The 26190-nt window shown below is 45.5% G+C and overlaps 2 protein-coding genes across 6 annotated transcripts; one reads left to right on the top strand and one right to left on the bottom strand.

Annotated features, from left to right (window-relative positions):
• Positions 1-3594: 3594 nt before the first annotated feature.
• LOC133922527 (metacaspase-5-like) lies at positions 3595-12942 on the top strand. Its single transcript, XM_062367899.1, has 2 exons — positions 3595-4136; positions 11824-12942. Exons 1-2 carry the CDS (start codon positions 3788-3790, stop codon positions 12738-12740), a joined length of 1266 nt encoding a protein of 421 aa, XP_062223883.1. The 5' UTR covers positions 3595-3787; the 3' UTR covers positions 12741-12942.
• A 5852-nt stretch (positions 12943-18794) lies between these two features.
• Positions 18795-21984, bottom strand: LOC133922497 (uncharacterized). 5 transcript variants are annotated; one of them, XR_009910486.1, is made up of 3 exons: positions 20753-21984; positions 19522-19565; positions 18795-19010 (listed from the first exon to the last, which is right to left on the bottom strand). XR_009910486.1 is itself a non-coding variant. In XM_062367867.1 (2 exons), the coding sequence occupies exon 1, from the start codon at positions 21759-21761 to the stop codon at positions 20760-20762; it is 1002 nt and encodes a 333-aa protein (XP_062223851.1). In that variant the 5' UTR covers positions 21762-21984; the 3' UTR covers positions 18795-19010; positions 20753-20759. The 5 variants fall into 5 exon arrangements, 4 of the variants coding, with proteins under 4 accessions (XP_062223851.1, XP_062223845.1, XP_062223862.1 ...); XM_062367867.1 differs by lacking the exon at positions 19522-19565; XM_062367861.1 differs by lacking the exon at positions 18795-19010 and having other exon boundaries at positions 19072-19565.
• Positions 21985-26190: the final 4206 nt, after the last annotated feature.

Raw genomic sequence — 26190 nt, 5'->3', positions numbered from 1 at the left:
ATCAAAATTTATGGAATAAGTCCAATTCATTTCTCTCTTTGTCCCGACTTCGATGACTTCTCTTTTGTTGCATCCATGAGACATACTAAAGTATATACTTGACAAACATGTTAGTCTCCTAACTATATTTTCATTAATCAACAAAATCAAATACATGCCCTCATGTTCACTACAATTTCCCTCTTTTTAGTGATTAATGATAACACAACCAAACGAAGAAACAAATACGAAAATATACTAATTAAAAACCAAATGTAAATTGCACAAGACCTTACCTACTTGATTGGATGCATGATGAGAACAAATAATGATAGCAATTGTAAGGGAAAGAAAACATCTTTGTCATAGCCTGTTCTTAGCTTCATTTTGTCCCCCTTCTATTGTGGCTGCCACAGAGATAATTCTCCCCCTATCGCCACTATCTCTCTTTATCGACCCATGCAAGAGCTCCTTCTTCTCTCCCTTTATCAACTTTAGCATTTCTAGACATCTTAATTCCTTACTTGTTCTCCTCTAGGCATATCATCTTGCAACTTGCATCTTGTTGTGGTCATCAAAATTCTCTCATTTGTCAACACTCTAAAAAAGGCTACAAACATATATTAAATTCAAGGGAAAAATGTTAGAGCACTTGGGAGAGATCTTCATGAATCATGATCCAATATGACGGTACCACTTGTAGAAATTGAAATGAAATGGTTATATGGAAACCAATTGAAATGCAAAGAACATGGATCACAATTCATGAAAATCACATAATATAGTCTAAACTCCCCCTATATGTGTGTATACATATGATGAGAGTAAAATATATGCACAACTAGACAATATGTAAAAATTAAAAGTTTAAGTCATATTATGTATGGATGTAGCTTAAATGATAAAATGAATTGACAATAATACCAATAGATATATAAACATTGCATACATCTGGGGACATGTAGATTACTTCATTAGACTACAAAAGATATCACCTAAAATACATGTTAGTCTCAAAATCACAACCCATAGATATGCTCACCCTAAATGTGTGCATACAAGTGTCGAATACTTGTAAGAGATATGCATTTATTATTGATAACAATGATAAATTTAACCTATAGATTGGACTTATGGCACATAAAGAATATCAATTGAAGAAATATGCTATGTAAAGAAACTATAACTAATAAATCATATAGGTTGCTCTTGAGTTAGAGAGAAATACAAGCAACCTACCATATGATAAATCTACACTAGATATTGCAATATATTGGCATATGCATATGCAATCATAGACAAGTCAAATATACTAGATGCAAAACAAAATGCATGAATAAAAATTCTAGATACCATTATCTCTTTTACCTTTGAATAAGGATTTAGGTATTTGATGATCATAATCTTCATTAATGTATCCAATCTTATACACTTAGCTTTTTCACTTCCTCTTGTATGCCAAGTCTTTAAATCCCCAACGACCTAAGGACTTCAAGTCTTTTTTGAAATTCAAACCGATTAAGGCCACTTTATGTTGGTGATAACTTTTTTAGACACTCAAATATGTTAGTTCCATCTCCGGTCATTTCTCCCAACTATGTGTATAACCACATTGCTATTGTCATTCTTCTTGAGTTTGTAGTTGTTGATCTTGATCTTGATCTTGTAGTTGGGCTTTGTTTAAGTGTTAGAGGTTTTTTTTAAGAGATTCATCATATTCTTTTTCTTCTTAGTTTACTTCTTGACTTGCTTATATTGAAAAGACGTGTGACCTTCTTGATGACACTTAAAACATGTCACGATGAATCCCTCTGCAAATTTATTTCCGATTCTTCTAGCATGCAGATTTGCTAATTAAGCAAGCTAATGGGTGAGGTAATTATTAGGAAACAGGAAAAACAATCTCACGACCTTGACCATGAAAGTCTTAGGAGAATTGGGGCAAATCGAGAAAATCTAAGATCAATATTCTCTTTCTCTGAGGAGGCGCTCAACTACTTTTCAACCACCTCCAATCATGACAAGGCCTTCGACTGGTTCTCAAATCTCGCCCCGCTCTACATGCCGCTCCATGTTGTGCTGCTCCTCAGCGCCGCATACATCATGTAGTACTACCATCTACTATTGGATGGGTATGTGGCACATCTATGAGTAAAACTTACTTTACATGTGTCACCTGTTTACTTGTTTATACCTATGATAGTTGAGTCTAGTTTGGTAGTCCCTAAGAGTCAAGCCCCTGTCACCCCAATCCCTAATGCACCTAATTCCTAACAGTTCGATGTTGCCACTCCCTAGGTCCACACCTGCTCAGCGCCCACCTTAGGCCCTTAGCTCATATCCTCGCCACCTAGGCCCAGATCCCATCGCCGGGCGTCACACCAGCACCTCCTCCGCTTGCAGCATGCTCGCCTCCAGAGATGAGCCCCAAATCCCCATCATCGGGCGTCGCGCTAGCACCTCCTCCGCTTGTTGTCTGCCCTTTTCCACCAATCTCCCCCAACTCCGTGCCAGCACCTCCTCTATCGGCCACGACTGCAGCTTTCTTTCACCCGTCGACCGCGACTGCAACACCCTAAGGCTAGGCCACCCGTCGGGCGCCAATTCCATGCTACTGTAATGTTGTACTCTTTGTGTAACTATATTGTGTACTTATGTATTTAGTAGGTAAACAGGTATACCTATAAACCATGAGTACCATGGATACGGACGATGAGTACCCACAGATCCGATGTTGCCACTCCCTAGGTCCACACCTGCTCAGCGCTCACCTTAGGCCCTCAGCTCATATCCTCGCCACCTAGGCCCAGATCCCATCGCCGGGCGTCACACCAGCACCTCCTCCGCTTGCAGCATGCTCGCCTCCAGAGATGAGCCCCAAATCCCCATCATCGGGCGTTGCGCTAGCACCTCCTCCGCTTGTTGTCTGCCCTTTTCCACCAATCTCCCCCAACTCCGCGCCAGCACCTCCTCTATCGGCCACGACTGCAGCTTTCTTTCACCCGTCGACCGCGACTGCAACACCCTAAGGCTAGGCCACCCGCTGGGCGCCAATTCCGTGCTACTGTAATGATGTACTCTTTGTGTAACTATATTGTGTACTTATGTATTTAGTAGGTAAACAGGTATACCTATAAACCATGAGTACCATGGATACGGACAATGAGTATTCACAGATGATCATCTCCAACTATATTTCTTTTATTTCGTTCCCTTCCCGATTCCCTTCCCCGTTCTCATTCCCTTTATTTCCTCTCATCTCCAACAGTTTTCCCTCGAAAGGAATCGCGAAGGGAAAGGAGAGAGAATCCTGTTTTGGAGGGAATGACCTGGGAATCCCGTCGTGACGGAAACCGTGAAGGGAAACCGTTAAAGCACTGAAAGAAACGAAAATCCTATCGTGAAAGAATTCTAGTTCCTAAAGAAAAACCGTTGAAGATGATCTAAGCCTGTTCTCGGCTCTTCGCCTGTGTGTGGCGACGGATAGCAGTACACGAATCGGAGAGCACTGTGCCCATCGCGCTCCATCGCCACCCCTGTTTGTGAGGCACCCAACCATCACGCTCGTAGCTGACCATCCAATGGACGCGGCGAATTACTGCCTCCGCCGCACACCCGCACCAATCCCCAGCCCCCACCCGTCAGATCGGGAACGCACAAGGCCAATCGACATAGACGCGACGCACCACCAAAAAAGGCTAGGCCTTTCCCCCGACCACCGCCCGACGAATCCCGCGCCCACTCCTCCTGCCAACCCCGCCGCCCCGCACCGGCGATAACCCACCCAGGAGAGATCCACGCCGGCTCGATGGGCCACAGGCGCGCGCTCCTGGTGGGCATCAACTACCCGGGCACCAAGGCCGAGCTCAAGGGCTGCCACAACGACGTCGACCGCATGCGCCGCTGCCTCGTCGACCGCTTCGGATTCGACGAGGGCGACATCCGCGTCCTCGTGGACGCCGACCCCTCCGCACCGCAGCCCACAGGGTCCAACATCCGCCGCGCCCTGGCGCGGCTAGTCGGGGACGCTCGGCCCGGGGACTTCCTATTCTTCCACTACAGCGGCCACGGCACGCGGCTGCCCGCCGAGACCGGGCAGAACGACGACACCGGGTATGACGAGTGCATCGTGCCCTGCGACATGAACCTTATCACAGGTGCGATCGCGGATTAACCTTTCCCTGTGCATTCCTTTTCCCTTTTACTGAAGTTATCAGGAAATAGTATAATGGTAGGAGTAACAAGTAGTCTGTTACCTTGAGATGTGAATCCAAGCGTGGAAAAGATAGGTCAACGCCTACGTGATGTTGATCTGTTCCTGGATTCGGTCGAGCACGTCCCAAATAGTGGACGATTCCATTACATCGTTTTGTTAGCCTGTGATTTGGAAGCTAGCTTGTGCTTAAGATTGATGATCTGGCTTCCCCATTTGCTGGTTTTGCATTGCGGCAAGTTTAAGTGTGTCTGATTTGATAATATTCGTAGTTATTATTGTTATCTCGTTGAATTTCAGATATTTCCGTGACGCAGTCCACTTCAAATTCTGAAACGATTTGGATAGGAAGATAAGAATTTTTAAAGATGCATATGAGTACTTTTCTTATGATTTTCATACCGTGTATGTCTAAGATAAGGATTGCATTGCCGTGGTGATAACTAATCAGAGTGTATGCCATTTTGAGTATGAAACTCTAATCTGGTGAATGTAGTTCCCAAGATCCTTTAACTTAGCAAAAGCGCTGTCCTTTTTGTTCATTGAGTTTTCTTCTGGAAACACAGTATTCAATCATTTGCAGAGTTGTACATGTATAACTTAATTTGCGAAACCCTAGGCGCCGCCATGGCGATCTAGAGTGACGCGGAAGCGTCTCACCGAAAGATTCCTGTTTTCAATTGGGATTCATCCCAGACTAATCTCCGTTTACGTATACGTCGACCCCTGATCTATGTAGGACGAGTCCGCCTTGGCCACACGCCAAGGTTTCTGATTCCTTGACGACTTCAGGCCTATTTAGTTGGCGGTGGTCGACTGTTTTGTTTCTCATCTACGGACACTGCTTCCCTGCCTCATTTTCGAGTTTGTTGGCTGATCCCTATTTTCGTTTCGATCTACTACTGTGGTCGGGTGATCAAGGGGGTTCTGATGAGGAATCTGCCCACCCGAAATCGCGCGTAGCATCGGCGTTTCTAGGGTTTCGCTGCACCTTGAGATGGTGACAAGGAACGAGCGTGATAACCTTGCTGGCCACGAGGCTAGCGACAGCGGGAAGGCTGGGGGGTGCTAATAACCCTGGCCAGATGGAGATCGCTAAGGCTATGGCGTTGATGGATGAAGGCGGTGCTAGCCCTCCTTTGGGGCTGGGGCCAATGGTGGCTAGCAAGACGAAGATGGGTGGCGTTGTGCCTGATCGTGAACAAGGCGTTGAGGATGATCCTCGTAATGGTACTATGGTCATATATGAAAGGAAAGGAGAAGAGGCGGAGGATGGCGATGATGATGTAATCGACGTCGGCCTTGGTGAGGCAGATGAATAGTTCAAGGCGCGATGGATGGCCATTGCTCGATATTATTTCGGACAGATATATAGTGTTCGGGTTCTTTTCGAGGAGATGGGAGTGGCTTGGGGCCTGCAGTCTCCCAAACCTGCTAGGGTTTTAGGAGATAACTTGTTTCTGTTATAGTTTGGATCGGAGAAGACTCTCAATTTCATGCTCAATGGGGTCCCTGGAAGCACAAAGGCGATGCATTGATCATTGTCCCGTATGATGGAATGACCCGACCGTTAGAGAACGTCATCGACACTATTCCTATATGTGTTAGGATCCATGATATGCCTGTCGTTATGATGAATACAGATTATGTCTGCTTCTTGGGGGGAAAGATTGGCAAGGTGATGGAGGTCGAAGGAGCAATCAAGGACTATCTCAGAGTTCGTGTGGCCTTTCCCCTAACGGAAGCACTAAAGCAAGAGCTCAAATTCTGTGTGAAGCGCAGAGGCATAATGACCTTTGTTATAAGATATGAGAACATTTCGTTCTTCTGTTTCAACTGTGGGCATATTGGGCATGCTGAACGTGAGTGCCCAGAGGAAGATAAAGGCCAGAGTGGTGTCTGTTTTGGGAAGGAGCTACGCGCCTCTCCACAGTAGCAAGGGAAGGAAAAAGAAATCTCTATCCCTACGACGAAACCCACGGTGGCACGTGCTCTGAATTTTTGTGGATCCCAAAGGGAGAAAGTCTTATCGGCAACAAGCTCGTCGAGGTCAGTTAACAAAGATGGAAAAGTTGCGGGGAGTATGGGTATGAATCCAAGAGGCAACACAGGGGTGCACACAAGGTAGTGCCGGAGCAATCCCCTATAAAGGTGCATACTGCTGTAAGCAATGAACTTGCCCAAGGGGTCCAAAACATGCAAGTTGGCACCCATTCGTCGTGTGACCTTTGTTTGGCGGAGAAAGGGGATCGTGAATGGGCGTCAGGTTTGTTTGGCTCAACCGATTTTTCTAGTGAAGACTCATCCATGGAGCAGAAACAAGAGGGACTATGCTTCCGTGCAAATTTGATCGACAAGCCTACTGGTTGAAAGCTTTTGACCGCTTTCAGTTTAGGAAGCTTGTAGCTCTCTTAAGAAAAAACTTGTGTCAAAAGTTCCGGCTGCTGGTCGAGAGATTGAAAAGGCAAAGAAAGGGAAGAAGATCTTGAAGGCGACCTTTGAGGAATCTATAAAGGATTTGGAGAACAACAGTTTGGTTTGTGAGCCTACTTGCGCTGGTACTCGCGCTCTTGGTTCTCTAAACCAATCCTTAGGGCATGCATCGACGACTCAGTTGGGCCTGATAAAGGTGGAGCGGGTGGATCAAATGATTGGTTCACCGACAAGGAAGATGAAGGTGTCGAATTCAGTTCAAGATGGTGCTGAAACCCTGGTGGGTGCTCATGATGAGCCCCACTAGGAGCAATGAATGCTTTAGCATGGAACCGCCGGGGGCTGGGGAACTCTTGGATAGTTCGTGGCCTTTCTACCTTAGTGCAAAAACATAACCCCAAGATCGTGTTCCTGTGAGAGACACGACAACGAAGAGTTAAAGTAGAGTATTTGCGGTGGAGACTTGGGTTAAAGAATTTTGTGGCATTAGATTGTATTGGGCTTAGTGGTGGGTTAGCAGTTTATTGGCATGAGCCGATTTAGGTTCAGATTCGGTTATGTACAAATAGGTATATTGATATGGAGATTCAGGATGATGCGGATGCACCTAAATGGAGGCTTACATTTGTATATGGAGAACCGCGGGTGGAAGATAGAAAACACATGTGGGAGCGCCTGCAACGTTTAAAGAGTCTCTCTCTGCTGCCATGGTTAATTATGGGTGATTTTAATGAATGCATGTGGAACTATGAACATTTTTCCGTGTCTGCCAGATTGGAAAGGCAAATGCAAGCTTTTCGTGATATGCTAAGTTGTTGTGACCTCACGGATCTGTGCTTCCATGGAGTACCATACACTTATGATAACCAGTAGGGAGGCTAGAGAATTGTGAGAGTTTGGCTAGATAGAGCAGTGGTTGATTCTGCTTGGAGGGATTTATTTGGCGATGCAAGTCTCCATCATCTTGTATCCCCTAGATTAGATCACTGTTTGATCCTCTTACGTTGTCGGAAGGAAATTTGGACTCCACCAAACGGTAAACTGATGAGATATGAGATCATGTGGGAAAGAGAAGACTGTCTCCCAGAGGTGATAAAGGAAGCATGGCTTAATGCGTCAGGACGTGGGGATCTGGGTCATATATCGAAGGCGCTAGAGCAGGTTATGCGAAGCCTAAAGAGCTAGAGTAGCTCCCAATTTGGGTCGGTTAAAAAGGAGCTTGATAAGTTAAGCAAGGAACTAGAAGTTACGCAACTGTAACAAGGGGTGGATAATAAATAGTAAATGAGATGAATAATGGACGGGATGGATGAAATTTTGTATTGAGAAGAGATGATGTGGCTGCAACGCTCTCGCATCAATTGGCTTAAAGAGGGTGATTATAATACCAGGTTCTTTCATTTGAAGGCTGTGTGGAGTGCTTGCAAGAACAAGATAAGACGGCTGAAGAAAGTAGATGGGCAATGGTGTACAAATGGTAAGGAATTGGCGCGGCTCACAACTAATTTCTTTGGTGATTTGTATAAGCAGGATACCAGTTTGGATCTTGATATTCTCTTGGGCCTGCTGGACTATATCGTCATGGAGGAAATGAACATGAACTTATGCAGGCCGTTCTCGACTAAAGAAATATCAGACGCCCTTTTCCAGATTGGACTAATGAAGGCACGGGTCCTGATGGGTTCCCTGGCTGCTTCTTTCAGCGAAATTGGAGCGTGTTGAAAGAGTATCTAGTGAAGGCAGTCCAAGAATTTTTTCAGTTAGGAAGTATGTCGAATAGGGTCAATAAAACACTCATCGTGCTTATCCCCAAGAAAAATGACCTGGAGGTTTTGAAAGACTTTAGGCCGATAAGTTTATGTAATGTCATCTACAAAGTTGTCTCAAAGTGCTTAGTGAATCGACTTCGACCCCATTGGAAGAAATTATATCCCCTACTCAAAGCACATTTATTCTGGGAAGAATGACTACGGACAATGCCTTAATTGCTTTTGAGTGCATCCATGCGATTCAAACAGGGAATACAAATGCTCAGAAATTTTCTGCATATGAACTCGACTTATCTAAAGCATATGATCAAGTGGATTGGGTCTACCTACAGGGAGCCATGGCTAAGTTGGGTTTCTGCGAACAATGGATCAACTGGATCATGCAATGTGTGACCATTGTATCCTTTTCTGTAAATTTTATTGGAACACCTCATGAGAAGTTTAAACCAACCCAAGGGCTACGTCAAGGTGATCCTTTATCACCTTATCTCTTTCTATTGGTGGCAGATGGGCTCTAAACCTTCCTTAACAAGAAGGTTGGACAACGTAATCTACAAGTTCTCAGTATACGCTAGAGAGCACCATCGATCACTCACTTGCTATTCGCCGACGATAGCCTTCTATTTTTTAAGGGAGAGGTCACTCGAGCAAATATGATCAAGGAGGCTCCATCTGATTATGCTCGCAGCATAGGTTAACTAATCAATCTGTCAAAGTGTTCGATTATGTTTGGAGCTAGTTGTCCCATAGATACCAGGATGGAGGTCCGTGGCATGCTACAAGTGCACTAGGAAGCTTTTGAGACGAAATATCTTGGGCTTCCTACTCCAGAGGGGAGAATGAAGCGTGATCAGTTCCAATCGATAAGCAACCGCTTTGGGAAGAGACTAGCTAATTGGAGAGGCAAAAAATTGTCTCAGGCCGCAAAGGAAGTGCAAATTAAGTCTATAGCCCAAGCCTTGCCTACATACAGTATGAGAGTCTTTAAGCTGCCTGTTACTTTGTGTGATGATTATATGAAGATGATTCGAAAATACTGGTAGGGTGCAAATAATGGAAGGTGCAAAACTCAGTGGATCTCATGGTAACAAATGATTATGCCAAAGTGTACTTGATTAACCAGGCTTTGTTGGCCAGGCAAGCTTGGCGGCTTATCTACTTCCCTGATAGCCTTTGTGCATGATTATTGTAAGCAAAATACTACCCACGGGGTAATCTCATCGACACTACTTTTTTAGGAAATGTGTCTCCAACTTGGAGAGCGATCGTGCATGGTGTGGAGCTACTAAAAAAGGGGTGTCATTTGGCGTATTAGAGATGGACGCTCCGTTCGGATTTGGCAGGATAATTGGATACCACGCGACATGAATCTGAAACCAGTCACCAGAAGGAGATGTCGCGGGTCAGATGGGTGACGGACTTAGTTTCACATAATAGAGAGTGGAGAATTGACCTTCTACGAGAAAACTTCTTGCAGATCGACATTGACAAAATTATGAAGATAAGATTATCAGGCCGAGGTACAGACTACAAAAGATGTTCTAGCTTGGCACCCTGAAAAGTTTGGTATTTTCTTAGTAAAAAGTGCTTATAAGTTGGCATACAATCTACAACAAGTTGAACATCAAGCGACAAGCAGCGGAAGTTCGGACAGAAGAGTTTTGAAGGGAGAATATTTGGGATAATGATGTTCCCCCAAAGATGAAAGTGTTCGCCTGGCATTTAGCAAAAGAAGCATTACCAGCGAATGTGAATAAGAAGAACAGACACATAGCGCAGTTAGATACATGTGAGGTCTGCGGTAATGGGACGAAGGATGGGTTTCATGCAGTAATTGACTGCAATCATTCTCGAATTTTGATTGAAGCTGCGCGGAAGGAGTGGCCTGTCCCTGATGTCTCAGTGATCCAACACACTGGCCCAGAATGGTTCTTGTTATTACTGGATAAGCTACAGCGAAGAGAGAGGGAATTTCTTATTATACTGCTATGGAAGAACTGGAATAATAGGAACGCTGTCACACATGGTAATGCGCGATTCTCGGAAGAGGGTTCGTTGAGAAATATGCCGGTGCTGTGCCAAACCCTGTACCAAATCCGACAATCGGCAGATGCTGTATTGAAGGGGAAATCAGTGCTGGGGCTGGGGGCGTCTTGTAGAGCTAGAGAGAATATCCAACAGGGAGACAACGTGTCCATGAAGGCCAAAATGAAGTGGAGGCCTCCAGATACAGGTTGGTTAAAAATGAATGTTGATGGCAGTTTCACAGCAGCCACTGGAGAGGCGAGTGTCGGCATAATTATCAGAAAAGCTGATGGAGAGACCCTGTTGTCCGGTTGGGGTATGCTGTTCTGCTGCTCCTCAGCAGAATGTGCAGAGATGGAAGCATGCAAAGAAGGTCTGTCCCTTGCTCTTAATTGGTTCAATGGACCGGTTATGTTGGACACTGATTCTAGCTCTTGTGTGTTGGCCCTGATAGCTCCAGGATCCAGTAGATCGAGTTTGGCAGAGGTGATACAAGATTGCAAGGATCCGAGTTTGGCAGAGGTGATACAAGATTGCAAGGACCTGATGGCAAGTCTAGGACAGCTGAAGATTGTCAAGGGAACAAGAGATCAGAATGCCATTGCTCATGAGCTGGCGCAACATGCAAGGCGAGCAAACAGCTCGGCGGTTTGGCTAGCTGGTGCTCCAAGCTGTATTGACCATCTCTTAAATATTGATTGTAACCCTTCTATTCCTTAATTAATAAAGATCTGTTCCCCTCTCAAAAAAAAAAAGAATAACTTAATTGGCACTTTGGCAGTGAAGGACTCTAGTGGATTAATCAGTTCCATTGAAGTATAACTGATCATTTCTGACCACAAAGACCAATAGCGTGTTTGGTTTGAGTCACGACATCGTCTCGGGATCATCCGATCCAAAAACTGAACCTGCCTCGCTGTTTGCTTTGCGTCACAAGATTGCGTCGGCCGTCACCAAGCCGGTCCCGCGTGGTACTTCGCGCAGGCCAATCACCCGACCCTATTCATTCCTCAACAGGTAATGGACGACCCAATCCTCCTTGCATGTTGGACCAACCTATGCCGGATGGAATTAATCCTCAAACCAAACACTCTGCAAATGTCTGGACAAAAGGATGAGAAAATGCTTAGGAAAGATTTTAATTTGCCATTGTTCAGTTAGTACTGTCATTATCTTTTCTTGCAAAAAAGTTTTTATATTGCAGTCAGCTGATGATCCTCTGCTGCAATTTTTCTTGGACAAGCATTCTAGCATTTTTTTTACCTTTAACACTTATTCCTGAATCACTACTCGATTTTAATCCCATGTATCATTTGGAAAAAGCAAACTCTCATGTGAACAAGGAAGATCAGTTCAAGCAAAAACTTTCACATATAAAAGATCATAACTCTCTTCTATCCGCAGACCAGGATTTCAGGGAACTTGTTCAGAAGGTCCCCGATGGCTGCCTATTCACCATCGTCTCTGATTCATGCCACAGTGGTGGCCTACTGGACAGCGCCAAGGAGCAGATAGGTAATAGCACCAGGCAGAATAAGGCCCAGTCCCGTGAACGTGAAGAGCGCCCCGATTCTGGTTCTGGCACCAGCTTCCGGTCCTTTCTCAAAGAGACCGTCCGCGACGTGTTTGAATCTGAGGGAATCCACATCCCTCATCGTAGCCATGGCCAGAGCCACCACGGAGGTGAGGACCACGATAAGGCATACGCACAGCCAACTGGGCACGGTCGCATCAAAAACCGCTCCTTACCGCTCTCGACATTCATAGAGATGCTCAAAGAACAAACTGGAAAGGATGACATTGATGTGGGTTCAATCCGGATGACGCTGTTCAATGTCTTTGGCGACGATGCTAGCCCAAAGATCAAGAAGTTCATGAAAGTCATGCTTGGGAAGTTCCATCAGAGCCAGTCAGGTGAGCATGGTGGTGGTGTCATGGGCATGGTTGGTGCCCTTGCTCAGGAGTTCCTGAAGGCTAAGCTTGAAGGCAACGAGGAAGAAGCTTTCAAGCCAGCGTTAGAGCAAGAGGTTCACAATGTTGACGAGGTGTATGCCGGGACTAAGTCATGGGCACCTAACAATGGCATTCTGATAAGTGGGTGCCAGACCAACCAAACATCAGCCGATGCAACCACACCCCAGGGTGTTTCATTTGGTGCGCTCAGCAATTCTATCCAGGCCATTCTTGCCGACAAGCACGGGAAGGTGACAAACAAGGATCTCGTGATGAAAGCACGTGAGATGCTGTCCAAGCAAGGGTACACGCAGCAGCCTGGGCTTTACTGCAGTGATGAGCATGTTCATGTGGCTTTCATATGCTGAAACATATTCTTCCCTCCTTTTTTGTGTTGAGCTGTGCACGGGAGGCTGAAGTTTCTCTTGTTTCCCCTTGTATGTTACAGTTATGTACTTGTGTCAATGTTGCTTGAGGGTACGCATCGATGTTGGACTATGTCAATACTGAAATAACTATGAGAAAACGTTTTCTATATACATAATATATATACTTGTATAATGGGTTCTACTCATACTGTAAACTTTGCTAATGTATCAGTTTTTCTATGTTCCTGTTATCTCAGTAAAATTAGTTTCACATCAACCTGATGCTGGTTCCAGTCTGCTTGAGTGCTTGTCTACTCAATGTTGTGTTCCAACTTTTGTTTATGTAGACATACTTAGTGCTTACCATTGTTATTTGTCATGTCCAATGTGTTCTAGTGTGTGAAGTTATTCTGCGCCTACATATACATGATGCTGGTTCTTGTTTGCATTTAGTTATGTTTCGACCTTTACTTGTCAAACCCATTTATCGTTGCTATTTTCTGTAATTTAGGCTTCTCCTGTATGTAACAAACCGTGTTTGAAGAGATGAACACAAAGTTCATTGACATGAAATCTGCACAAATGGAGACCTTATATGCTGTGGATCGTGGTTGTCGACCTCTAGTTCTCATGGAAAGAGTTACATGCTAGATGACCTCAAATCACAGGTTGCAAATTGTTGCGGTGGAGATCATGAGGAATGAAACCTCGGAGGAGGAAAGCGAAATGGTCATGTATTCCAACAGCATAAGAGTAACATAACATCCGGCAGTGTCATGAGAAACAGCGAGTATAGAATCCAATGCATCTTTCAGAACTACTATTTCTAATGAAAATCCTGCTGCAGAGTGAATTAAGCGTAAGCACATAGGGTGACCTGAAACCAAACTCATCCCTCACATCTTATTAGCCAAGCGGTAGGGGTGAAAAATAGATAACATGTATCTAATATTCGTATCTATTAAAATATAAATATAGATATCTGTATCCATATTTGTTTCTAGAATGAATACTAAAATAGTTGTATTCGAATTCATTTTCGAGATTCAGATTCAAATGTGGATATCCGAATTGTTTTGAATTTGGAAGTAGAAATGGATAATATCCGTATCCACCAACCAGGGAACCAAATTTTACTAAAGTTTTAGAAATTTCAAAGGTGAACAAAATCTATATATTTCGGCTCAAACAAATTGGAACAAATTTTAGTCAAATTTCACCAAAAAATTAAATTTCTGATATGAATTTTAAACAAAATTTCTAAATTTTTGGTAATTCCAGTAATTCCAAATGTAAACGAATTTTTTGTGTACCAAAATAAACCCGATTGAGTAGATATCCAATACGGATTCAGATTCGAACAATCCGATTCTTATTTGCATTCGAGGATATTCGAATTTGTATTCGTATTTATATTAAAATATAAACATCAATATAAGACTATTCAATATGTATCCGATCCGTTTTCACTCTGTCCAGCGGTCGATGCAATAACAGAGCTAGAAACATAGGCACCACATCTAAACAACACGGCATGCTCAGTCACGCTACCGATCACAGGGGATCACTGGGAGGAGACGGACACAGGACATCACAGGTCAGGTCTTGACGGTGGCCACCGTGCCGGCAGCGACCTGGCAGCAGTCAGGGTGGTTAAAGCACCACGTGCGCGTCGACTCCACCCACGGTCATATAGAAGAAATTTTATAAAATCTGATCATATAAAAGATCTTATTTTTTATGATAATATATGTTCACTCAATATTTCTTCTTTTTAGTTTAGCCGTTACATCAAAAAATAAATAATATAGATAGAGTCTCAGAGATCTTTCTATACAAGTTACTATAAAATTTATTTCCCAGTCACAGGCCCAAGCCTGCCATGCACCGTGACATCATATCTGGGTGGAGGAGATCAAGAACCTCATGATCAAGAACCCGGCAGAGCTCGTCCGCAGCGTCGCAGATCCTCTCCATGACTCAGCACCTCGCGCGGCGAAACTCGTAACGGAGGGGTCCGGCCTGGCCTGAACAGAGCAAAGAAACATGACCTTTGTTGACTTTTCCAAAACCAACCGAGACCGTCTATTTTTGGTACAACGGCTGGGATAGCAGCAGCGGGTGGAAAATAGATAGCAGATATTCGTGTTATCTGATATTTGTATTTAATTAAATACAAATATGTTAAAAAAAATCGTATTCGATTGACAGATGTATGCAAATATAGATATATCTGAATTGGTTTTCCAGATATGAATATGAATATATCCAAATCCGTTTTCTCAGAAATGGATATGTATAATATTCATATCTGAATGCGTAGAAATACTTCTATGGAATATAAATACGAATAACATAAAATTATATTCTTTTATCTTGTTTTCTTATTTAATTCTTTTGATCCTATCTATTATTTTATTATTTGATATTAAACCACGTATACTATTGCGATAAATCTGACTTTTTCATCTCTCACCCAACAATTTAAAATCATCTAAAGTCATGATATTATATTAAAAGTGGCTCATTGACTTAGGATAAATATGTGAAGAAAAAATCGTATTCGATTGACAAACGTATGCAAATATGGATATATCCGAATTGATTTCCTAAATATGAATATGGATATATCCAAATCTATTTTCCCAAAAATGGATATGGATAATATCCATATCTGAATACGTAGAAAACTTCTATGAAATATAATACGAGTAACGTAAAATTATATATTTTTTTATCTTGTTTTCTTATTTAATTCTTTTGATCCTACCTATTTTATTATTAACTGCTTGTAGCTCATAATACCTCCTCCTAATATCCGGCATGAAAATCCTGGGCACTGCTGAGGACTGCCCGGTAGCCCGCGAGTGAGTTGGGTGCAACGGCTCATCATATGGCCCAACCAAGCCAACCATAAGGTCACTGTTTGCCAGTGATATCACCAGTAGCGGCAGCACTGGCGGTGGTGCCGTTGCTGGTGCTAGTGCAGCCCTCTTCGTCCTGCCATTGCCGCTTCAATGGTGGCTTTTGGTTCCTGAGAGCGGTGGTAGAACCACATTTGCAGCTGCCTGTCCGGCAGCCCTATCTTCGCTGACAGCTCTGCTTGCATAGCCTCCGACGAGTACTGCTCCGCTACACCAAACCCAAAACCTCCCCAAAACACTCGATCAAACAACCACCAAAAATTCAAAAACAAAACATTAAAATCTGTCAAAATCCACGGACCAGCATGTGTGCCCAAGAACCTCCAACTGGTAGGGGCTCTTCATCATCCGCTTCACAGTCTTCTCCCTATACCCCGAGGCCCTTCGCCCGCCCTGGATGCAGAGATCGGGGCCGTCGCGGCCGTGGGAGGCGGGGGCATCATCTCGGCGGGGGCAGCGACCTCCAACGTCACGTTCCCCATGCCGTCCCCATTGCTGTCGGTTTCCATGGCAACGATCAGACACCTCGAAACCTAGATCTGAACACCTCCGCAAGCACAAAGCGATGCGCAGAAATGAAACTGTCGGTGAATCAGGAACCAGGGGTCCCCGAATTCCGAGGCCAGGCCAGCAATCCGCCACGTGGCGCCATCCCGCGGGGTCACCTCTGCAAGGTAAAAAAGACTAAGTCCCGGGAGAGGGCGCTCATGGCTACATTCAGTGGTCCCTGAGTACTCGGGTTCCCCGACAATCTGCGAAGACTAAGTGACGGGAAAAAAGTGCTCGGGGAGGTAAACAGTGACCCCCGAGCACCCAAGTCCCCCGACGACCAGGAGAACCAAGTACCGGGAGGGGTGTGCCCGGGGCTGCGAGCAGTAGCCCCCCGGGCACCCGAGTACCTCGAGGGCCCACTGAAGGAAGTTCCGGGAGAGAGTGCTCGGGGCTGCGAGCTGCGGCCCCCGAGCACTCGGTTCCCCGAGGATCCGTACAAGCATGCTCGGGAGAGAGTGCTCGGGGAGGTGAACAGTAGCCCCCGAGCACTCAGTTCCCCGAGGACCAAGGAAGGGCGTTCTCGTGAGAGAGTGCTCGGAGAGGTGAACCGTGACCCCCGAGCACTCGGTTCCCCGACGACCCAGGAAGCCCCTTTGTTAGTGGCCCCCACAGGGGTCCAGCGATGAGGTGTCAGCAGGTGAAAGGCCCGATGCCGCATTTAAGAGCGCGCGTGGCCTGTCACTTCCAACTGCTCCCGCCATGCTCGGTGTCAGTTCCTGCCATATTCTGGCAGAAGGGCGTGGGGACATTAAATGCACGGGTCCCATCCTGTGCCATCCGTCTGCTGCGCTGCTATGGTAGGAGAACAAGGCAGGGCGGGCACGCCGGGCCGCTCTGCGGCTGCCCGGTGGGCCCTCTCCACGGCGCCCGTTGCCAATGCCATTATGGCAACTGATGACCGGGCGCGGGGCGCGTTTTCAACCCCCGTCACTTCGTACAGAGGCTATGATGACTCCCTTTCCATTTATGGTACCTTGGAACTCGTGCCCTCCCATTCGGGGCATGCTACTACTAGCGGGTATTTAAAGCAGCCAGCAGCACGGACAAAAAAAAGTTTGAGAAGTGAATATCTCTCGACAAGCGAAACAAGTCTGAGAACTCTAAAAAGCTCGGTGAGCTCTGCACGGTTGAAGAAGTTAAGGAAGTAGAGAAGATCGAGAAGTCCAAGAGCCGCCTAAGCCAACAGATACACACAGACCGAAGAACAAGGAGCCCCAGACTCTAGGATAGACAGACATTCTTGTAACCAGCAACATCCTTGAGGGACATTCTCAGGGCATTTATAACATCCATACAGGAGTAAGGTGTTACGCCTCCGTGCGGCCCGAACCTGTCTAAACCCCCAGTGCATTTACTTTATTTCGCACTAGATCATTCCACCCCGCCAGCCATCGCATTCATATCCATTTATTTCTCCAGCAAACTTATTCAGGATCATCCCCCGGGCCGAATCTCTAAAAAGGGGTCCCTCAGGATCCCTGCGACAGGAGTTAACCCTCTGACAGAAACTCCCCGATTTTCTCACCTCCTCCTCGTAGCGTCTGCCCGGCCTCCTTCAGGAGCTTCTTCCCATGACATGATGATAGTCTCCTGGGGCCGCAGCTCCATGGAGAACAGTTGTCTTCAGCACGCCACCGCAACCTTGGGGACCGCCGCAGTCGCTGTTGCCATGGCAGGTCACTACTGTGGAGCGAGAGCAGGTGATGCCGAATCAGCAAGGTCGGGGGCGGAATCACCTCGCGGGGGCAATGCCGCTTTGGGAGGGCAACAAGAGGAGGGGAAGGCAATCCGACGATGGTGGCAAGAGGAGGGGGGGCAACCCGATAGGGGCGGGAGGAGAGCGGGGCAACCGAGAGGGCGGCAGCCACGGCGAAGTGCGTGACCGCCATCGCGAGCGGGAGAGGGAGGGGAGGCAAGAGGCGGTTGGCTGCTACTGCCTTGGTGGCGGAGGGTGGAGAGTGGATGAATGGATGGATAGGGTTGGGTGGATGGGGGAGGGCGCAAGAGCCAACAGGGGAGATAGGTGGGATACATGCTCACGGTAGTTGCCGATCGATCGTCATGGGCTGAGTAGGATAAGGAGGCATGATATTTGACTGGTGCAAGAAATATTATATATTTTTTAAGTAGTAAATATAATCTTTGAGTCAAAGCACTTGAGTGCCGCAGGTGCCATTAACCCCATGCGTGGGGGAGGGCAGCTCCGGCTCGGCTGAGGTGGTTCGAGGTCATTGTCTTCCGAATTGCTCCAAGAGATCTGCTCTGCATCGCATCGAATGGCAGAGGAGGGGGTGGGGGGACAGGTTCTCCTCGTCAAGGGGCCAACGGCGTTCGGCGGTGGCCGCCGTGTTCGGAGTGGACACCGGCCGTTTCCAGCGTGGCCGCAGAGCACCCTCCACGATGCAGCTCCTGACGCTTCCAAGAGGTGTTCCATGGAAAGATGCAACTGCTGCTACTCCTAACGGCGCTTAGTCAACCTTATGAGGAAATTGTTAGACTCTGAGACGGCTCTCGGCTTCACCAAGGACGTGGACAGGTGACAACTTGGCCAGAACCTTCTGAGACCAGGCAGTCGAAAAAACAAAACAAAGTGACGGCTTATTACTTATTAGCAATAGCTGTCTTTATCCGAGTCCTGCTAGCTTTTCCAGCAAAATTATGTTACAAACAGAACAACATGTTCTTCTTCAGGCCGTCACCTGGCATCACAATGTCACACAACTCCAGAAGCAGTATGAACGACGAGGGATGACAACATGAAGGCAGCAAGAATCAAACACCAGAAGTCGTCATCCTGATAATTCAGAAAAAAAAAAAAGTGGGCAAAGCTTTGTAATAGGCAAAACCGTAGGAAAGCCGTGCACTTGTTTTAAAAGAAAAGTTGGAAAGCAAGGTGAAACTACATGCGGCGACATACAATTTTACTTTTCAGTGAGCAAAACAAGATGGCATATCAGGCCACTGGCCACGTCACATGGCATAATGCATTCTGACTTGGAATCAACGAATTGTAGCAGAAAAACATGTGATCTATCAAAACCGACTACCCACTACAGCCTAAACATGTTATGTTGAAAGGCCTTTCACCACATTGTGCCACGTTCCTAGTTTTCAATTTTTTTATTCCAACAAATTCAAATATGCATATTTCACTAGCTTGCATATTTCAAAATGGAGGGAAAGGAGTACAATGTTTATGACTGTTACGGCGCGGCTTCCACTAACAAAGGAGTCCGCAAGAATGACCAAAATATAGGAAGCACTGCAGATACTTGACGCTTGATGGATGGAAATTATGTACTCACGATTGCAATTAGTAAGTCCAATTATCTTCAAAATGATACCAAATCTGAAGAACAAGATCACCATAATAAGCCTTGGTTAGAAATCTCAAGTTAATTAAGCACAGCTACAACAAATCATGTACCATGGAAAACTGCCAGACTGGGTTTCATCTTCTACGAACCTCTTTTGACAAAGGGTATGAACAAAAATACCTAATGGGTGTGCTATTATTTACATGCATCAGACATCATAGCAGTTTGTGCTTTTCACAAAAAAGTTCCTAAATGGCTGGTCTGGCTGCATAGTTTGCCCCATTACCAAACAAGTTTCAGGATACAACATACATGACAAGAGGGCCTTAACACTACATACAAAGCTTGTGAAGTTCAAAAAGATTGGAATAAAATCAAGTCTCTGCAGCAAAAAATAAGAAAAAAAAAACCATTATACCAGCACATCCTAGAAATATTATATGTCAAGTATACTGTATGATTGCTTTAAATTCAATCGAGCAATCAGCTGAGAACATCTCAGATTCTTAGTAGTACAATAACTAGAGAGCCAAGTTCTCAATTTCAACAAGCTTTTGCTTCCTGGTGAAACAATGAAAATTAGGATGATGGCTTTTCATGGTCAGACGAAATATAAGATCACAGATATTAAGATATAGAATAAGAACCAATAGCACAACCTTTTTCCCAGAAGAAGATAAAAACATACACTTGGCATGAATGTTTCAAAAACAAATTCCAAGACAACAGGTATAGAAAGCCTGAAAGGAAACCCTTTATTTCAATGTACAGTGTCTAGAGTATCGATAGACATCAATTCCACGCTATTTCTTACTGCGCTACTGAACACTGGAAAGACAGGTGTCCCACATAGGAAAAACAACAGCACCAGCAGACATGAACAGCTTCTCACATTAGCAAAGAATTCCAAATACACTGCTGGCCTCCACTTCCAAAGATTAAATCACTAATCACAGTTAGGATAATAACCGGAATCACAGGAAATCAAGGTAAACAAGAGTACGGTTTTGCGGGTTTTGTGAGACGAAAGATAGCATGTTCATACATCTATGTTCCATTCCATAGATTGGTCCATACTGCGCATTATCACTTACAGATTACAAATTACTACATTGATCTAGACACAAGAGAACGAAGTTGCTCCTAGTAAGCCATACTCATTTTTAGAGAAAGATCCACAAGGCACTGCTAGTATGAAGCAAAGAGGTGAGCAGCTTACCCTTCCCCTAAGCTCCAATCTCAAGGTTCTCCAACTGGATATTGCTCTTGAGCGGCACATACTCCCCAAGGTACCCTCCAAGGTGCTCGTAAAGCGCACTCCTGTCAATCTGCTGGTTGTGGAAGGCCTTGCAGGCGTAGTAGAACACGCTCTGCACGAGCAGTCCAAGCAAATTCACACAGACAAGAACGCACACCAGCACGGCGCCCACAAGCAGCCGTCCGGGCAAGGACAGGCCGAGGCTCCCCTCCTCGCCGCGCCCTTTCACGACGGCGGCACGAAACAGCAGTGAGGTGACGCCACACACTGCGAAGTAGGAGATCACGAGCGTGGCGGCGGTGCTGGCGCGCCCTTGGAGCAGCTGCTTGCTCTTCGCCATGGCGGTGAGCCCGCAGACCGGCTCGAGCACGGAGATGACGCTGGCGAGGTGCCACAGCGCGGAGATGTAGACGTGGATCCCGAGGAAGACGAAGACGACGACGATAAGGAAGAGGATGAAGGAGAGGGAAGGCGGGGCTGACACGGACACGTTGGGGATGAAGATGACGATGAGCAGGAGGACGGCGAGGGCGAAAACGAGGTGGTACGCGAGCATGAGGAGGGAGACCCAGAGGAAGGTGCGCAGGAGGCGGGGCAGGATGGGGGGCAGAGCGGCGAGAGAGGAGGAGATGGAGGCGGGCTTGGCGGCGTAGAGCGAGGCGACGGTGAAGACGGCGGCGGCGGTGGAGAGGAGGGAGAAGGTGAAGAGGAAGATGAGGTAGAGAAACTGGTAGGCGAAGAGGCTGAGCCACTGCGCGGACTCGGAGCGGTGGTCGGAGTTGGCGCTCTGGAGGTGGAGCAGAACGGGGTGGGTGAAGAGGGAGTGGGCGAGGACCGCGAACGAGAGTGGGAAGACGAGGCAGGCGGTGAGCAGCGCGAAGGTGCGCGGCGCGGCGCGCGGGATCGAGGCGGAGACGCGGACCAGCTCCGCCGCGCCCAGCGCCGCGAGGTCGCTCGACGCCAGCTCCATCGCTGCGGTGCGGGTGAGACCGGTTGATCTCGAGGGAGCTCGGCGAATTTTGGGGTGGGGACTGGGGATTGGATCGGTGCCGCGGCGGTGGGGTGGGCGAGGAAGGCACGCACCGACCTCAAGATTGGGTGGGGAACCACCGTCAGATGGGAATGGGATCCTCTGACCGTGGCGGACCGCGTGTCGAGCGTGTTTTTTAGCCTCACTAGGGCACAACCGGTAATATATGAACTTAATCATACATTAGACTACAACATATATACACATGTGTCGAGCGTGTTTTGTGTGCGTGCAGCCAGCCAGCGGGCGGGCAGGCCGTCCTCGAGCCACGATCAGGCCCGGACGATGCCGTGCTCCGCGCAGATCTTTCGTCGCTATGAGGTAGCCCTTAAAGTGGCCGGGGTGAGAAGTGTTTGTCGTGTAAATAGTGTTGTAAATAGATAATAGTGTTCAATTATCATGTAATTAATAGTTATTAATAAAGAGATATTGGTTGGGGAACCGACATCCTCAACGGGCGCCTTGCCATCCCTTCATCTCCTTATAAATATGTAAACTATTGTTTATCAAATACTACAATTTACTGATTCTTCTTTATCTCTTAACCTCTCTCTAATTATATTACAATACATTATCATGTACTTTAGTTCCACCACTAATCGGCTAGACAAGAAGTAAGAACAGAGGCACGAAGGCCTCGATCTCCCAGGGGTAAGCAACCATGGCAAATCCCTTCTATCCGATACATATCATACCTGCATCTTCTTCATACATGTTCATCGTTACTCTGCCACAATGTCTATGCCCTCACCACTCCCGCCGTCGTTCGCGTCGTGGTGCTGCTCATCGCCATTTTGCCCACTGCGGTGGCCCTCAACGTGCTGCAACCTCTGCGGCAGTCGCTACTACCGTCTGGCCACCACCCTCACCGTCACTAGCCTCGCTGCCCCTACCACCTTTCTCCTTTGGAGTTAGGACGCCTACAGCACCAGCCACCGATGTGAGGTCCTTCACGACGATAGCTACCACCACAACAGTGGTTGGCCCTGGTTTGCCACTTACCATGGTAGTTGCACGGGTGCTGCCCCCTTCTTCAATAGCACATCACTGGCGGCGACAACGAACATGTCAACAGAGGAGGACCCAAAGGAGTACGTCCCACGGACGCCCTCCCCCACCGTTCCTCCTCCATCGGCTGTCCCCGACCTGAACACGGCAGCCACGGTTTCTTCCTCTACTGCGACGACATACTATCACCTCCTTCGCACAGCGACAACGGCGACTAACCGCCGCTCGGGCCTTTGCCCAGGGTCGTGGGCTTCGGAGGCCCTTGGCCTCCCCTCCGACGGCACCTGAGCATGCCCAAGCACGTGTGCACACTTCAGGAAGGGGGTCTTTAGGCTTCTTCATGCACAGCGTGAGAGGGGGAGGGGAAACAACACCCCCATGGCCGGTGACCCCACCGACAACGGCTTCAAGGCGGTCCACGGTGACATCTCCATCTCTGGCGGTGACGCTCCACGCGGCGTGGGTACGCGCTCGTTCCAGCTCTACACTCCTATTATGACAATAGCTGGACGCGATGCTATAATTATTGGCTCTGGTCGTGCCATAATCACACTCCCTATGAGTACTCAAATCACAATCGATGATGCACTATTATATCCCAATTCAACTCATACCCTACTGAGTTATAGAGATAACCATCAAAATAGTTTCCATAGTGAAACATATGATGACAACAGAGAGAAATATCTCCTCATTACCAAAAATAACGGATATGACAAACAAATACTAAAGAAAATTCTCTCTTTATCTTCAGGATTGTACTATACATACATCAAATCCATACCACATATTATGTACAAGGTAATTTTTTAGAATATTGACACATGCCAAATATGGCATGATCGTCTTGGTCATCCCGGTGTCGAAAGGATGCAAAAAATTATCAGCAATTTAATTGGTCATGGCATAAATATTACCAAATTGCCACAATCCTTAGATTTTGTGTGTACTTCATATGCCATAGGGAAATTTATTTTAAGGCCATCTTATCCTAAAATCTAAGTTGATCTACTCAAATTTCTTTAACGCATTTAAGGTGATATATGTAGTCCAATTCAACCATTATCTTGACCGTTCAGGTACTTCATGGTTCTCATTGACACAGCTACATGATGGTCACATGTGTGTCTTCTATCCACACGAAACCATAAATTTGCTAAAATAATTGCTCAAATTACAAAATTACAAGCACATTATCCTAAACATAGGATACAATACATTCGAATAGACAATACAGCTAAATTCACCTCACTAGTTTTTAATGATTATTGTATGGCACTAGAAATTCAAGTCCATCATTCGGTACCAGACGTCCATACTCAAAATGGTTTGGCTGAATCTCTCATCAAGAGAGTCAAGCTCATCGCACGATCATTATTATATAATTGCAGCTTACCAACTTTATATTGGGGTCATGCAGTCTTACACGCTGCTGATTTACTTCAATTGTGACTAACTGTATATCACACAGCTTCCCTGCTACTGCTAGTACGTGGAAATCCTCCTAGCATTTCCCATCTGAGAAAGTTCGATTGCGTTGTATATGTACGATCTCACCACCACAGCGTACATCAATGGGCCCACACAAGAAATTAGGGATCTATATGAGGTATAACTCTCTATTGATCATAAAATACCTCAAGCCCCTCACAGGAGACCTATTTACAGCCCGGTATGCTGACTACATATTTGTTGAGGAGCATTTCTCGGTATTAAGGGGATTTCAAGTACCAGAAAGAATGTCAGAAAATCAAATACCATAGATATTTCCTCTTTAGATTCACGTATTTAAGAATCTGAACTCCAAGTTCAGAGAATCATAAATTTACAATATATTATAAATAATCTGTCAGATGTATTTACTAACAATAAAGGTGCCACCAAATCTACATTCCTGGTAGGAATGTGCCGGAAATAGTGGCGGTACCAAACAAAATCACTCAACTTCTAAATCAAAATAAGAGGGAGAAAAGTACGGTCACAAAAGATAAAACTTCTTTCAAGCTACCGCGAAAACAGATGAATCCCTCATCTAAAATAGTAAATGCAAATCAACGTCAAGTTGAATAACACCCAATGCCTATGGATACTATACATCTAGTGGATGATCAACATCCACATCCCAGCTCAACCGTACACACAAATATTGATACTGGGATATCAGAATGCCCCGACTCTATCGTAATGGAAAATCACGATGGGTCAGAGAGGGTAGATGAAATTTTTATAAATTATATTGATTCTGAAAAATTATTTGACCAAAAGACTATAATTGTCGACACTTACTTCTCCTCAAAGATTGCAAACGACATTCACAATGATCCATATCCCAAGAACATGGTAGAGTGCCGCAAGCGTTCGGATTGGGCACAATGGAATGATGTCGAGACAGAATTGCGCCCACCTTCCAAAAGAGAGGTATTCATATCAGTAATACCTACTCCTCATAACATCATCTATGTGGGATACAAGTGGGTTTTCGTCTGCAAACAGAATGAAAACAACAAGGTGGTGAGATATAAAGCAAGGCTTGTAGCATAAGGGTTCACGCAGAGACCCGTCATTGATTTCAGTGAAACATATTCTCCAGTAATGAATAGAATCATGTTCTGATATCTAATTTTATTGGCAGTTTAAAATCATCTATTTATACAGTTGATGGATGTAGTGATCGTATACCTATATGGATCACTTGAAAGTCCCCGAAGGACTAGACATTCCGAATCCAAATGCAAATCGCAACACGTATTGTCTAAAGCTTAAAAAGCCACTATATGGCTTAAAGCAGTCAGGAAGAATATAATACAACTGATTGAAAAAATTCCTTCTAAAAAGGGTACTCCAACAATGATGATTATCCATATCTTTTCATAAAGAAGTCAATAATGGTATTTTGCATTATCTCTGTATATATCGATGATCTACATATCATTGGAAATACAACAGATATAGGTGAAGCACACAATCATCTAAAGACATAATTTGAAATGAAGGATTTAGGTAAAACCAAATTTTACTTGGTATACAACTTGAGCATCTTCCTTTAAGTGTTCTAGTACACCAAACCGTATATAACTATAAAATATTAGAGAAATTCAATATAGACGAATCATATCCATCTAAGACTCTCATGATTGTTTGATCTCTTGATATGGAGAAAGATCCATTTAGACTATGGGAGAAAGGAGAAAAGATGCTAGGACCCGATGTTCCTTATCTCAGTGTCATTGGAGCGTTTATGTATGTTGCAAATTATATCAGGCCTAATATCATATTTGCAGTAAACTTACTAGCTAGACATAACATTGCTCCAACTAAATGTCATTATGCGAGAATCAAAAATATCTTTTGATATCTCCAA

The sequence above is a fragment of the Phragmites australis genome, chromosome 1, assembly GCF_958298935.1.
Source record: "Phragmites australis chromosome 1, lpPhrAust1.1, whole genome shotgun sequence".
Taxonomy (NCBI): Eukaryota; Viridiplantae; Streptophyta; class Magnoliopsida; order Poales; family Poaceae; genus Phragmites; species Phragmites australis.
The sequence above is the reverse complement of the archived record's forward strand: the minus strand, read 5'-3'. Positions and strand labels throughout refer to the sequence as shown.